The 15084-nt window shown below is 38.6% G+C and overlaps 2 protein-coding genes across 2 annotated transcripts; one reads left to right on the top strand and one right to left on the bottom strand.

The window, feature by feature from the left end:
• Window positions 1-4: 4 nt before the first annotated feature.
• p2rx2 (purinergic receptor P2X, ligand-gated ion channel, 2) lies at window positions 5-5898 on the bottom strand. The gene is made up of 12 exons (XM_018668491.2): window positions 5608-5898; window positions 4841-4976; window positions 4645-4716; window positions 4481-4556; window positions 4291-4387; window positions 3259-3339; window positions 3002-3155; window positions 2742-2872; window positions 2535-2625; window positions 2381-2446; window positions 2217-2294; window positions 5-1683 (listed from the first exon to the last, which is right to left on the bottom strand). Exons 1-12 carry the CDS (start codon window positions 5772-5774, stop codon window positions 1585-1587), a joined length of 1248 nt encoding a protein of 415 aa, XP_018524007.1. The 5' UTR covers window positions 5775-5898; the 3' UTR covers window positions 5-1584.
• A 487-nt stretch (window positions 5899-6385) lies between these two features.
• On the top strand, window positions 6386-14990 carry pes (pescadillo). Its single transcript, XM_018669459.2, has 15 exons — window positions 6386-6554; window positions 6761-6840; window positions 7777-7930; window positions 8085-8194; window positions 8459-8630; window positions 8755-8844; window positions 9065-9181; window positions 9490-9567; window positions 10569-10658; window positions 12525-12655; window positions 12784-12909; window positions 13330-13514; window positions 13885-14045; window positions 14129-14296; window positions 14577-14990. Exons 1-15 carry the CDS (start codon window positions 6531-6533, stop codon window positions 14649-14651), a joined length of 1761 nt encoding a protein of 586 aa, XP_018524975.1. The 5' UTR covers window positions 6386-6530; the 3' UTR covers window positions 14652-14990.
• The last annotated feature ends 94 nt before the right edge of the window (window positions 14991-15084 follow it).

Below are 15084 nucleotides of genomic sequence, written 5' to 3' on the forward strand. Positions count from 1 at the left end.
TTAATCCACAGTCACTAATTGTCTGAGCTTCCTCTCCACTTGGTTGCTAATGTGTCTGTGGCTTGTGTACAGTTTGTGACCTGAACTTCACCCCATCTAATCCCTCAACTTCTAGTGAAATTCATGAGACATGTCAAATGCTGCTTTATTGCAAGTTGCACAATCAATGAGTGTCAAGTTTTTCTCTGTTGTAGTTGAGAAGATTATTTGGCTTCTTTTGTTTTAGATTTTTCTTTAAGGAACTATTGAGTAAATAATCCTTCAAGTCTTCATCTGGTGAGAGTGTTTACGTTTTAATGCGCGCTGAGCAGAAGAGATCAGGCATGTCTTGCTTGTTGTGAATACATTTTTTATTGTTCTCAGATGTGGGAAAAATATTTGCTGGTTAATGATACTGCCAGCAAGTCTGGATTGAACTTGCTGGCACAATGATCTTAAGTCATGCACCTCCACCACTTTAACCTCATTGCTCCACAGGGAGATGGGCATCTCCCAGACAAGTAATCACATTTCAGACTGAACTGCGGCACAATTAGATTGGCTCCTTGGATCCTCTCACACATACACACATACTGCACATGTTGTTTGATGAATGAAGGGATAAGAGTAGACTGTCACAATTCTTTACATTTTCAGTTGTTAGCCTCTCAATACGCATTTAACTTAAGACTTACTGAGCAGTGGAATAAATTAGCATAACCACTACCTTTTTAAGATATAACACTATATGAATTTTCAGCTCTTTACATGCCATAAGCACACAATTTCCAAACTGACACATCCATTGTGCTCCTCTATCCATCATGGCAGATATCTATTCAATTAGACTTGAGTCTTAGGAATTTTTTTTTCCACCACTGACATTTGTATCGCTCTCAGGCATTCAGATGGATTCACACTTCCCCCACAATCTTGTTAGGGAAACCATTTTATGGGAAATGTTAGCGTTATTTGATTACTGCTCATTACTCTCCTCATGCGTCTCCTGTCCGTTTCCTCCTGTATCTTCTCATTATGCTGAGCTCCTCAGGTTGAAAGATGAGGGAAGTGAAGGAAGGGAGTCAGTGTTTCACAATACAGTGTACTGTATTCTTTGGTGAGATGATGTTATAATAATGCTTTTGTCAGTCACACGACTTAGCAGAGGACTTTTATTGTTGAATGTTTGCAATACATGAGCATAATCTGTATGGTTTGCAAATCTGCTTCTCATGACTGTGTACTCAAATATGTTTCTGCTATGAAATACTATTTTGTTTGTTTTCATATTGAGAAAATAAACACATCCTCTAAGTGGTGTTACTGGTTTCATGACACTGTCCAACAGTGGAGGTCCATCAACAGTTTGAGATGATAAATGAACTGCAGCAGAGACTTCGAGAGAACCAGCTGTTTTTCTTTCAGACGATGCCCCCTCGCTCACTGTGGTCAGTATATTCCCACTGACAACAGCATAGTCCATCACTGAGCTGTTGTTGCAGACACCTGAGAAACCACTCAGAGATGCTGTCGTTGCCACAGTCAGCTGGTTTCAGGGAGAGTCCAAACACTTGGCCAGCAACGACTGAGGCAACAACGACGTCATCACAGTGGTACACCATCTGACAGGTCTGAATGGTTTGAGCCGTAGCTGTTGATGTAACTGAGCTCTGTGGGAATGGGCACTGTGGGCATGTTGATAACCTGCATGGGACAAATATCCTGCATTTAGAGAGGATGTTATTCCAAAGAAGTCATTGAAACAGACGTGAATACCTGTCATGTCCTGAATATGTTTACACCATGGTTTATTATTATTTATTACTTATCATTTGGTAAGATGATGGTATTATTTACTATTTTTGTATATTAAATAAATAATGGTAGGGCAATAATTAAATAATGAAGGAATACTAATAACTACACAGTGTGATGAACCAAAATAGTAAGAAATTATGATGTAATTTTTAGTCCTCCTTACTAATTCCATGGTATCTACTAAACATTTTGTGTACCATACTGTAACAACATAGTGTAACAACATAGTGTACTTAAATAGATCTGTATGTATTCTTACTGTTGAGAATGTTTGAAAGTCATCTCATTATCTATTCTTTGTGAGACATAAAATGATCAATAATCAGTAATGATCAGCATCTCATGAGAGGTCTGTCATAAAAACAGATGAAACCATATGAAGAATGTGTTAAGATTGAATACATGATGTCTTTGCTCACTTCATCAAACTTTCTCTCACTGTAGACTTCATTCTTGTCAATAAATGTCAGCATGATCCAGTCACAGATAATGGTACACTAGAAATGAAAAAAAAAAACAGTTTGTAGTGCAAAACTATCTCTTCAAAGTCTCAAGATAAGAGAAGAATGTAGTAATTGCTCACAATCCCGACAGAAGTCATAGCAGTCACTGTGCTGATGATGGTTGGGATGGGACTGAATTTACCAGCCTGCAAAGAAATGACATGCAAATGCTATAATGACAGTCACCACAGTGAGCAGAAAATACACTGTGGTGATGATGGAGTATCCACTTACATGTCCGTGAACAATAACATCCAGACGCATGCCGTAGGCCTTGATGAGTGTCCGAGACTCTACCCCATCCTTACTGTAATACTTGGCAAATCTGGACAGTTACACAGAAATCACAAATGTAAAGATAGGGAAACTTACCACAAGCCAAAGTAAAAAAACACAACTAAAAAAGCTGAACACAAAAGTCAGTGGTTGACAGAAGTTCACCTGTAATAGTACCCAGAGTTCACCTCATCCTTTCGAAGATCAAGACGACGGAAGGAGTATGTGGGTTTACAATGTGAAGGATCCAGGTCCAGGTTACACCGCCAGTTAATGAAAGCCCCGATCACACCTCCCTGAAAAACAGCAATGATCGTTCACATCTTAAGCAATGCTACACTGGCACTGTTGTGCATAATAGATATGTGTATAAAGAGACATTTATCAACAATGTACACATTTTTAAAATCAGAACTGATACTCACAGTCCTGCAGAGTTCACTGAAATTCTCCCTCGCTTGATCTGCAATGTAGCCCAGGCGGAAGTTTGGACAGTAGGGCTCTTTCTCTTCATCATAAAGACACTTACTGAGGTATTTCTGCATGTCACGCCTATTTGAGGCATCTTTGATATTTCCCCTGGCAAAGACAAGAAGTTATTCTGAATTTCTGCTGGAAAAGAAGCATTGGCTCCAGTGTGTGTGTGTGTGTGTGTGTGTGTGTGTGTGTAGAGGTACATTACCTCAGCACTTTAAACTTAGGGAAGTGGATAGAGTTCCTGATGAACACTGTGAAGTTGATGGCCTCCACTAATGCTGGCTCACTGTTGAAGACACAGTAATCAGAGTAATCTTATTCTGCCACCATTAGTTGGTTTCACTTGAGCATTATCTTGCTGAGCGACCACGACAACATGGCTGTTTAAGTGACATTCATTGTTACAGACACTATTTTGTCAGATGAGTGACTAAGTTGTTAATCTTTTATTACAACTATTTTGTGATTTATTAATTTAGCTTTTCCGCTAGCAGTTTACTGCTAACCATGCTAGCCATTAGCTGTCTGAAGCTAACGTGTAGGTTCGATTTGGAATTAACAACATGCAATATGAGCTCTGAATCTGTTAAAAGAAATGATAAAACTCAGGAATTGTGTGATTACATGATTATTAAAGGTGGTGGTGGACCTGGCACCGTTGCCATAAAACTACAGGGGTCCATCATTTCATAATCAGCCGGTCTAACTGTGACAGTGGTTCCCAACCTCTTTGGCTTGCGACCCCTTAAAACAAAGCTTGGTCTGCTTGTGACCCCTCCTAACAGTTTGCCAATTCAACCACAGAATATTTTTTTTCCTCTCAATTTGTCTTTTTTGTAATACTTTTTATGGGCCAGGGGATATAAAAATATCTGGCAATTCACAAGCAAAAAGCAAAACCTACATTTCTGTGGCCAGAATGTGATTTCCTATTCTGTTGATAATTTGTGACCCCTTGAATTAATCTTGCGACCCTTTGGGAACTCTTGAGAACCACAGGTTTATGGTTTATCATCTTTTTTCTGATTTGTAATCACTATCATTGAATTTGTTGATGTTGCCTCTTCACATGTTTTTTTTTTTTTTTTCAATTTTGTTAATGCATTAAGATATGGGAACTTTTCCTTGTATTTCAACTCCATCACTGAGACCTTGTAAGGATTACAGGGTGATCCAAATAAACCATACTTGAGCCTGACTTATCAGCTTGGTGGTGATTACGTATCACCTGCCTTACCGTACTACAGCGTACTCCTCAATAGGACACCAAGTCTGGATCTCACAAGTTTTGAAGGTGTGGTTATAGTATGGAACACATTTGCCGGTCCTTCTACCTGTAAGAAAGTGTTTAAAACAGAGAAAAAAACTGAGGCAAATACAAATCAACCAAGCATGAGAAAAGATTTTGTGAGAAACAAAAACAGTACCATGGCCATTAAAGTCAACTTCCCCCTGGACACAGTCAGAATCTGTCGTACAGTTGGCGTTGGCAACTTTGAAATACTGAAGTAAAAATAAGACAGATGCTCAGTCATGTGTGTCTGTATCAAACTGTATTTTCCTGCATACAAGGCTTTAGTTCACCTCTCACCTCAGCACAGGTCCCTTGCTTCTGGTCGTATGTAACTTCTCGTCTCAATATTGTACTAATCACATCACCACCCTATGAAGAAAATGTCAAAAGAACAAGAAGTGGTGTTTACTGTAGTATACTGTAGTACTGTAATGATGCTGACAGAGAATATTTGGTGAAAGTTTCTTTACTATACTGCAGCATTTATTCTCACCTCTGAGGGTCGAGCGTACTCCACAGTGTCCAGGATATCATCACCATGAACTGCAACGCCTTTCATGAGAGTGTAAACTGAGCTCTCTGGACGGGTTTCACTCTCTTGATATGCTTTCTGACTTATAAAGACATACCTTCAGGATGATAGAACAGACAGAAGCAATATCACATTTTCTGTTATGACGTCAATTTTTATTGGAGGTGTCGTGTTACCGTGGATCTATTCAGCCATCTTTGCTGAAGCCAAGGAAAGAAGGAAAGATGAGTCACAGACATCTAATCTAAGAAATTATTTAAGATCTGAAACCATAAGATAAAAAGTGGTGAAAAATAAGGTCTTCCAAACTTTTAATCTGTAAAAACTGCTCAGCTCAGATCAAATAACATGTCTGATAATGGAGAGAGAGACTCAACCATGCTTCTTGTCCTCAGTCCATCAGTTATGCTGTTTGTTTGTTCCCAGCTAATTGCAAATGGAAAGTATTTCCTTTCCACAAAACTGCAATTTATGAGTTTGAGAATTTAAAGTCACAGTGCTTTTTTTATCCTTATATACTTTTTTGTTTTTACACAAAAAAGCATATTATTGGCAAATTAAGATTTTATACTTTACTGTAATCCCTAAAGGAAGCATTAAAAACTAACATTACACATACATTTGATCGCAAAATATGTAGTAAAATCAACAAATTAAATTTACCAAAGCCTTTGAATTTCATAGATTGTCCCTTTTAACACATGCAAATACTCAAACAAGAAGCTTACCAGATGAAATAGGTGATCACAAGAAACTGAACGCTTCTGTAAATGACTCCAAGAGTTCTGTTTTTAACCACCATCACCTTTGGTGTCTCATAGTCCCAGAAACCAAGAAAATACTCCTTTATAAACTCACGTAGTCCCATGATGAACTGAAGAAATGCTTCACACATGTTCTTCAATGTCCTTGTGAAGTGTAATTTCTATATATTTCTATCTCTCCCTATCTATCTTTTTATTTCTCACACTATTTGTTTTTCTCACTCTCTGCTCCTGCTCAACTCTGGTCTGCATCTCCTTCAAGCATCCCTGGCACCAGTGAGGATGGGGGGAGAAGAAAAGGGGGTGGGGTTCAGATGTGGTTGAATCATGCATTTTCTTTGATGTTTATTTATTTATAGTTTATTCTGATGATTGAACAGCTTTATGAGCTTCTCATTTATCACACTCAAAATCTGAATAAAGTGCTTACAGTTCTGCACAGGAACTCATTTTGTAGGCATTTTTAAACATTTGCCTTTGAATAGCTGGAAATATATTTTGCCATATTGTTTCCTGTCTTGTTTTAAAATTGCAATAAAATAACAAAAACTTATGTTGGAGGCATTTCTGAAGATTAAACTTAATGTAGTTAATTGATACATATGGCATGTCAAAAGATTTTAAACGGGTGTAAGTGTGCATTAATATACAACAAATGTTAAAGAGTAAAAGAAATACACTAGTTTTGGGGCATGGGTTTTTAACAGGCAGCCTACCGGGCCACCTCTGGGTCCTGGTTACTGCTGGCACCGCCTCCTCTGCGCATGTCAAACGACACGTGCATCGGCTGGTGGTGGTAGCTAACGTTGTGTACAAGTGTGAGCTCCGTGATTTGTAGACAATTAATTTTCGCTAAACTTGTGTGGGGGGTCCCATAGTGTTTGTAAATGGGAGGTCTTCAAAAGAAAAAGGTAAGAGTTGACGTCGGGTTATTGTCAGGCTCAGGCACATTAACACCGATAGCTACCTGGCTGGCTAGTTAGCTAACGGAGCTAGCTGAAGGTTGTTTTTCTGAATCAGTGTTTGTGCAGCCGAATACTTCAAGTGTAAGTATCTTGTAAATAAGGTAAATATGAACTGTGGAAATTTAATATGAGCGTCTGCTCTTGTTTTCCAGTTTGAGAGGGGCTCTGCCACCAACTACATCACCAGAAATAAAGCTCGTAAGAAGTTACAGCTGAGCCTCCCGGACTTCAGGTAATGTTACAGCTCTCAGTGTGCAGGGCTTCTATCGTGGTTTGTGTGATTTTAAATCGACGCATACTCAGTTTGCCGTGATGCAGTTTGACCAGTGCTCCCGCAATAAATTCTTCTTTCATGAGGGATAATGTTCAGTTTTTGTTAAAGCCGCTAAAGAGTGGTTTTAATTCAACATTGCCAGCATGGTCATTTTGAAGCATGTAGTGTGACGCTGATGAAATGTGTTGCTATGCTAGGTGTTGTTTTTAGTATTTTTTCCACCCATGTGGGACGACAACATGTCAGAAAAACCTTTCAGTATAAGACAATACAGGTCAACAACAACACAACCTCTAAACCGGGCATAAACTTGAATCGTCACTCCTAAAAACCATAGCTGTTCAACACAATAGACCTCATGAAGGTAGGATGTATTGCTGGGCACGAATAAACTGGCAGCTGATTGTATTCAGAGAGTATATTTTCTGATGATTCAAGTGAAAAATGATTTGTAGACAAAATAATTAGATGGGAATGTTTGTGTGTGGACAGTTCTGTGAATTAAATGTTTTTAAAAATCAGGGCAAGTCCTCCAAATCCAGTATGGCCAAAAGCAGTCTTGCTCATTGATTTAAAACACTGTCTCCAATGGTTGAATACAACCAGAGATATTTATGGGATGGCTACCTTGGTATGAAAAAAAAAAAAAATCAGATGTTTGACACATTATCATCTCATGGTATTAGGCCCCAAATATTAAATATTATTTAAATTAACGTATATCATCAATCCATAGTTTCAGTAATATTTGAGTAATATAACACCTAATCCTACTCATAAGTACACCACTAAATGGTTGAGAACTAGTTCTATGTCCTGATGTCTGGCTGGAAAGCCATGCTCCAAGCAGCCGTGTCACAGACAAATAATTCCTGATCTCTCTTTGATTTTCAGACGACTATGCATCCTCAAAGGCATCTATCCTCATGAGCCCAAACACAAGAAGAAGGTGAACAAAGGCTCAACAGCCCCGAGGACCTTCTACCTGGTCAAAGACATCCGCTTTCTGCTGCATGAGCCAATTGTTGGGAAGTTCAGGGACTACAAGGTAACAGAGCCACATTTTCTCTGTTTTTAAAATATCAGTATGTAAAGAGTTCACCTGATGAAAGAAGATCCTGATGTAGTTTTTGTCTGCTCTCTAGCAGTTTCTTGCTGTATATGAACACTTATCCTACTGTAAAAATGTTTTATCTTAACAGGTGTTTGTACGCAAACTTAAGAAGGCTTATGGAAAAACAGAATGGTCTGCGGTGGAGAGACTGAGAGAAAACAAGCCCACCTATAAATTGGACCACATCATCAAAGAAAGGTAAGACAGTCGTGTTCTCAATACTCAACATAGGAGGGCGTAGTTGAGCTTAGCTGATTTTTCTCTGTCAAATCAAATATGATTGTAACTGTAGAAATGACTCGGTTACTGCAAACTATGGGAAATGGTCTTTGTTTAAAAAGAGGCACATTAGCAGTTTTAAATAAACTTTATTTAATAAACTTTATTTTGATTTTTTAAAGGTAAGAGATAATCACATTGTATCAAGTTGTATTGCCTCCCTGGTGCTCCTTTATGTCGCAGGTACCCCTCCTTCATCGATGCTCTTCGTGATATCGACGACGCCCTCTGCATGTGCTTCCTCTTCTCTACCTTCGCCCGAACAGGAAAATGTCACGTTCAGACAATCCAGCTGTGCAGACGCCTCACTGTGGAGTGGATGAACTATGTGATTGCGGCTCGTGCTCTCAGAAAGGTGCCAGTGCAACCATCAGGCTGTTTTTCTTTGTTTGACAAAAATAAATACATTGGGGGGTTATAATTGATATGACTGGAGTTCATTGACCTCAGTGCACTAAACACTTGTCTGTTCCTGATAGGTTTTCATTTCCATCAAGGGAATATATTATCAAGCTGAGGTGATGGGACAGCCCATTACATGGCTGGTGCCATATCAGTTCTCCCATGATGTAAGTGCAGTAAGACAAAATGAAGTCCACAGTGATTATACTAACTGTAAGCAGTGTGTTCTGATGGAGTAGAGTTACTCTTGTATAAAAGAAATTACTTCAGTGACTGCCACTGCAGTTTGTGTACTTCAGGGATTATAAATTACTATAAATATTTTGCACTCAATTGTATACATTTCACCATTGAGACTTAGTTCAACTCTGTTTTTTGCCTTTTCAGCACCCAACAGATGTCGACTACAGAGTAATGGCAACTTTCACAGAGTTGTACACCACTCTTCTGGGGTTCATCAATTTCAGACTCTACCATTCCCTCAACCTGCTCTACCCACCAAAGGTATCTTAGACTCTGAAAATATCACAAGGGCTTTTCTCTATATATGTACATCTTACTTTTAAGGCCATAGTTGTGACAGTATTACAGTGATAGTTACATTTTTTTTAAAAATTCAAAGCTCAATTTCATCACATTGGTTCAAATGGCTATTTTGTATTTTAGACTAAAATCTTACATTCTTGAAAAGTGTGTGTATATTCAGGTATCTAAAATGTGTTATGTTGATAGATTTCATTAAGATTCAACCTTTTACAGATATGGCATTGTCGTCGTTATGTGATCTGTTAATGTCATCCTTCCTTTTGCAGCTGGACAGTAAAGCAGCGTCAGAGCTGAAGGAAGAGGATGAGGAAGACTTTGCCATGAATTCAGAATGCTACTTAGAGGTGAGGCTTTTTTATCTTGGAACTGTCAAAGGATCCGTTAAACCATTCACTCTTATCTCTAGTTGTATTTAAATATTTTTTGATAATTCCCTTAACCTCTTTACAACAGATGTGTGTGGAATATTGTTTATGGTACTCATAGCATTGACAATGGCATCTTATCACTGAAGTCTGTGGATTGTGGATCGATTATATCTGAAAAGGCACTCTGCTCCAGAATTTCTACAATATCATTTTTAACACTGAGCAGCACAAACAAAATTCCACTCGCCTCCATTGTATTGGGGTGAAAGTAGAAACCTTAGGAAGAGATATGTCAAAACCTGGACAAATAAAAGTAATGCTAACTGCATTAGCACTAGTTGGATGTGACAAAGGAGTTTTTTCTAACTGGGAAATTGACATTTTTCTTACATTTTCTTACATTTTTGTCTGAAGTTTAGACTGTAAGCATGTGGACAGTTACTTGTTTTTGTGTTCTCACACATTCAAACTGAAATAAAATAGTGGATTCAACATTAAGGAGGCAAGTCTCAGCTTTAATTTGAGGTTTATATTAATATAGAAAGAACTATGTGGGAGGTGTAGTCTGCAGGACATGCAGTTTAATCAAGGATTCCCATAGCAACACCCTTGAGTTTTTATTAGTTAATTAATATTTTTACTTTAACAAAAATACAAAATAAAAAATCTGTTCTCTGTCATGTAGGACATCCTTTAAACCTGATGCAAAGCAGTGAAAATACATTCATTTGCATTGCAAAACAGTATACTTCATGGTCCTTCTACTTCTTTTATTTTGAAGTGAGAATAAGATCTTACCATGGATAAGACACCACATGTCCACCTAGACATTAACAAAGCATGCATGCAAACCATGTATTTTATTTAACTGAAGTGGTATCTTAATCTGGTTATTTGTAGTAATGATGTGTAAGTGTGCATTTAAATAATAAAATTAGGGATTGTTATTATTTTTTTTTTTTTTTTGGGCTGTGCAGAAACTGTCAGCTCTGAGTGCCAGTCTGGCACGGGTGGTTTCTACTGCAGAGGAGGAAGAGGCTGAACTTGACCAGTTTCCTGTTGAAGGGGTAAGAAAACCTGTTCACAAAATATGATTCAGTTTTTCGTAACTGTTTAAAATATTCTAAGAATATAACACTGATGTCATATTTATGATACAGAGAGGTGTCATCAAAACATGTATAAAAACAACAGTTGATAAACTAATTGGTCTCTGGAGGGCAAAGGTGAGAGGGCGCATCTTTGTCAGAGTGGTCTAAGCTTTTTGAGGTGTGAGACTTGGGACTAACGGCTTCATGTTTGGTTGCTAAGGATGAGATGTCTCTCACCCTGGGAAGCTTTTTTTTTTTTTTTACTGTTAGGCCTGCTTCACTACAGGGACTTTCCAGGTATCCAGAAACCTTTTTGACAATTTAGAAATGTTACTGTATTTCAACAAAATAAGATAGATAAGATAAGATAGACTTTATTTATCCCACTTGTGGGAAATTTACATGTTACAGCAGCAAGAGACAAGAGTGACAAAAATAAAAAAAAAGAAAAGATAAAAATATAACATAAAAAAGGGCACCGAAGGGTAAGAAAAAATTAACGTGCAGCAATCAGCATTAAAAGTCTCTGTAATAAACAGAAATGTGCAGTTAGTATTATAGGAAAATGGTGATAATCAGTGAGGTAGATGAAGAAGTATGTGCAAATAAAGTGACCGGAAAGTGGAGTCCAGAGTGCAGGTTTATTGTTGGGTCAGACTGGTGGTGTACAGTCTGATGGCTGTTGGAATAAATGACCTGCGGTAGCGCCCCTTCTTGTTCCGAGGAAGCAGCAGTCTGATGCTGAAGGAGTTACTCAGGTCTCCCAAAGTCTCATGCAAGGGGTGGGAGGGGTTGTCGATGATAGACGTCAGCTTGGCCTCCTCTCACCCACCTCCTCAATGGAGTCCAGAGAGCAGTCCAGGACAGAGCCTTCTCAGTCTTTTCAGCAGGTGGAGACGACTCTGGCCCTTCTTGTACATGGCGTTGGTGTTGTGAGACCAGTCCAGTTTATTGTTGATCTCAATGTCCAAGCCCTGGATGTTCACTGGTGCAGATGTTATTGTGATTGTAGTTATACAAGCACAAAGACTGCTGCAAAATGTGGTCATCATTCAATTCTAAGAACTATTCACTAACTGGTTAAACTGGTTTTTTAATTATCCATTTTCGTGGTTTCTCAGTAATGGAAATGAAAACACAAATGCAGTAAACAAACTTTTAGTCCCTGAGTTTAGCTTCTGTGGCTTCACAAAGGCCATAACTTTACAGGACTTCCTTCATTGAAAGAAATTTTGCCATCTTATTGTAGGTTTTGAGTAGTAGCATTAATGTTAAACTAATTTCATGAATTTATTGCCAGTATTTGCATCCATGGAAACATGAACACGTCTTACTGCTTTTCTTATTTCAAGAGTTTTTCTTTGTTATAGAGACCTTTAGCTGCAGGGTTGGAAACTGAACATTGTAGATCTGAAAAGCCCAGAAAAACATTGTGTGTGTGAGTCTGGCAGTTCACACACATGTTCACTGGGGACCTGACTTCATTTATAAAGACACCACTAAACACTCCTGAACCGTTGCTGGACTGGCTTTTTTGTACCTTATTGATAGATGAGTAGTATTTACCTTCTAAGAATCAGGATTTTTTTCCCCAGGTGTTATCACAACAAATCTGTCTCCACTGTTCCCCTCACTATAATCCTGTACCTGGTACCCTAATCCATCTACAACAACAAAAGCAGTTGTTTGCACAATTTTGAATGTAATGACTATTAATTAAAGCCTTTAATGTTGCTTTTGAATATATTTTTAAATGTCATGACTTCTTGTGGCACAGCACTCATGGGATTTTAAGACACCATGTCAAAAAGTCTAATGTTTTCTTTTAATGCTTTTCTTCAGGAGGACATGGAAAAGATGGAGGCAAGAGAAAAGGAACAGAAACAGCAAGAAGCCCAGAAAAAGCTTTTTGAGGGCCTCAAGTTCTTCCTCAACAGAGAAGTGCCCAGAGAGTCACTGGCTTTTGTCATCAGGTGAGTTTAACCTGCTGCAGTGGGACTCTCAGAGCCTTTTATAAGCAGAAATCAACAATCTTTATAAACCTCTAACTGGTGCAGAGCCTCTTTTAATTTGTTTTTTTATTGTTGTTGTTGCCTTCCAGGTGTTTCGGTGGTGAGGTGTCCTGGGACAAGTCTGTTTGCATCGGTAGCACATACGAGGTGACAGATGAGACCATCACACATCAAATAGTTGACAGACCCAACATCGACCAACAGTATATCAACAGGTAAACGAATGTTGTGGTTCTCTTTGTTTTTAACTTTTAGTTGTTCTTAAAACATGTCAAACTCACAGCTTTTTATGCGACAAATGACATTTACAGTATATCTCTGTGTCCTGAATCTTAAATACTGGAAGTCCATGCTGATTGATAGCGATCCTCCCTCTCTGTACATTACCATATCCTTTACAATGCCTTCTTTCAGAGTCATCTTTTTGCTCTCTTGCTTCAAAGCAACCCCTTTCATCATGTTTTACAGACTCTGTCCTCTTTCTTTGCCAGTTCCCTCATAGATCTCTTTAGCAAACTGGAAAAATCCTCACCAAAGAGTGAGATATTTGCTCATTATTTCATATTAGAACAGGGAAATATACAGCGCTTCTCAGCTTCACATGAGGCTAATATAAGCTTTACTTGTTGTTTCAGATACTATATCCAGCCCCAGTGGGTGTATGACTGTGTCAATGCCAAAATCATCCTGCCTGTGGAAGATTACTTCCTCGGAGTGACCCTGCCCCCTCACCTCTCTCCATTTGTGGAGGAGAAGGAGGGCGACTATGTGCCCCCCGAAAAAATGAAGATCATGGCCTTACAACGGGGAGAAAAACCTGGTACGAACTGAGGCATTTCTTAGATGTTTCAGCTTTCATACTCTGTAAAAACTTTTCACAGAAGTTTGATTGTTTTACAACATTGAGTCGCAGTGACTATAGATACATTTTAAATGTATTTAGACATCAGTGGTCACACCTTCATTATGCACAGGTGAGTGCTGTTCAGTTATGCAACTTCTAAAAACTATTAATTGCACCAGTAATAAATTAGGTAAACTGTGGGATCATTGTAAAAGGAGTGAATACAGGTGGAATCAGTCATGTTACATTTGATATTTGTGTTGAATTTAAATCTGAGTATGGAGATTTGATTGAATTCTGTTGCATGAGATCATGAACACAAACTTAAATTTTTCATCCATCATAGCCAATGAAGAGGAGGAGGAAGGAGAGGAGGAAGAGGAAGAGGGTGAGGATGAAGAGGAGGAGGAGGACGACGACAATGATGATGATGAAGAGGACGATGAGGAAGAAGAGGCAGAAGAGAAAAACCTTAAGAAGATGGAGGAACAAAGATCCCAGGGGAAGGTAAGAAATTTCTGATCCCCTTTCCTTCATTTCCTGTATTTATAAACTTGTGGAGCTTTTATTGACTCAGCTCTTTTTTTTAGTCTCTGCAAGTCAAAGTGACGCCTGGAAAAGTGAAGGTGGAAAACCCAGCACGTTTGGAGCAGGAGGAGAAAGCAGAGGAGAAACGTCTTGCCATCATGATGATGAAGAAAAAGGAGAAGTACCTCTACGACAAGATCATGTTTGGAAAGAAAAGAAAAACCAGAGAGGTTTGTTTTATTTTGCTATTGATTGATTATGGATTCATGTGTAGATAACATTGTTTGTACAGCTTTGTGAAGAGATATCATTCATATATTGTAAACACTGGGTCCTTTATCTTAACCATGTGTCATGTTATCTCGGACAGAGAATGTTTAACAGTATTGTGTGGTCGTTGTGTAGAGAACATGCAACCCCAGCGATGGCTCTCTGAGTTCACTGACCTCTAAAATGCCTCTGTGTGTGTTGAGCATTCGTACATTAACTGCATTCATTCACTTCTTACAGGCTAACAAGCTTGCTGCCAAGAGGAAGGCTTATGATGATGCTGAAAAAGCAAAGAAGAAAAAGGCCCGAAAATAACTCACCTGATGATGTCTTCTTCAGACTGACTTTATGTATTTAACTTGATGAGGTCGAGTGCATTACAGGTTGACATGCCATAAAACCTGGGAGTGCATTGGACAGCTCTTTGAGTGAGTGCAGTGCTCTGTGACCTGGGAGCGATAACCTCTGCATAATTTCAAGCTGAGATGCAGGATGTGACTAATGCTAACTGTGTAATTATTAATGTTAAAGTGACTTCTCTCATTTAGTTTGTATGAACTCTGCTCTATTCTACATTACACAAGGTATTCCATTTGATTTTAAAATCTGTACTTAAAATGCTCTTTATTTTAAAGTAAAGGCACAATGTATTAAGCTTGTAACTTGTGATTTCGCAACAATCGGATGAAAGTTTTATAACTGTTGCTTAGCTACTGTGTGTTTCTTCACACAGGCCCGGGGGGGTGGG

The sequence above is a fragment of the Lates calcarifer genome, linkage group LG13, assembly GCF_001640805.2.
Source record: "Lates calcarifer isolate ASB-BC8 linkage group LG13, TLL_Latcal_v3, whole genome shotgun sequence".
Taxonomy (NCBI): domain Eukaryota; kingdom Metazoa; phylum Chordata; class Actinopteri; family Centropomidae; genus Lates; species Lates calcarifer.

What these genes read in the sequence shown, in the direction of transcription:
- p2rx2 (XM_018668491.2), bottom strand. Translation starts at nt 5,774, where the DNA reads ATGTGTGAAGCATTTCTTCAGTTCATCATGGGACTACGTGAGTTTATA. An exon ending in AGTACGCTCGACCCTCAGAG is followed by an intron (nt 4,717 to 4,840) that starts GTGAGAATAAAT and finishes TTTTCTTCATAG; the next exon opens with GGTGGTGATGTGATTAGTAC. An exon ending in ATGTTATTGTTCACGGACAT is followed by an intron (nt 2,447 to 2,534) that starts GTAAGTGGATAC and finishes ATTTCTTTGCAG; the next exon opens with GCTGGTAAATTCAGTCCCAT.
- pes (XM_018669459.2), top strand. Translation starts at nt 6,531, where the DNA reads ATGGGAGGTCTTCAAAAGAAAAAG. An exon ending in CATATCAGTTCTCCCATGAT is followed by an intron (nt 8,845 to 9,064) that starts GTAAGTGCAGTA and finishes TTGCCTTTTCAG; the next exon opens with CACCCAACAGATGTCGACTA. An exon ending in ATTCAGAATGCTACTTAGAG is followed by an intron (nt 9,568 to 10,568) that starts GTGAGGCTTTTT and finishes TGGGCTGTGCAG; the next exon opens with AAACTGTCAGCTCTGAGTGC.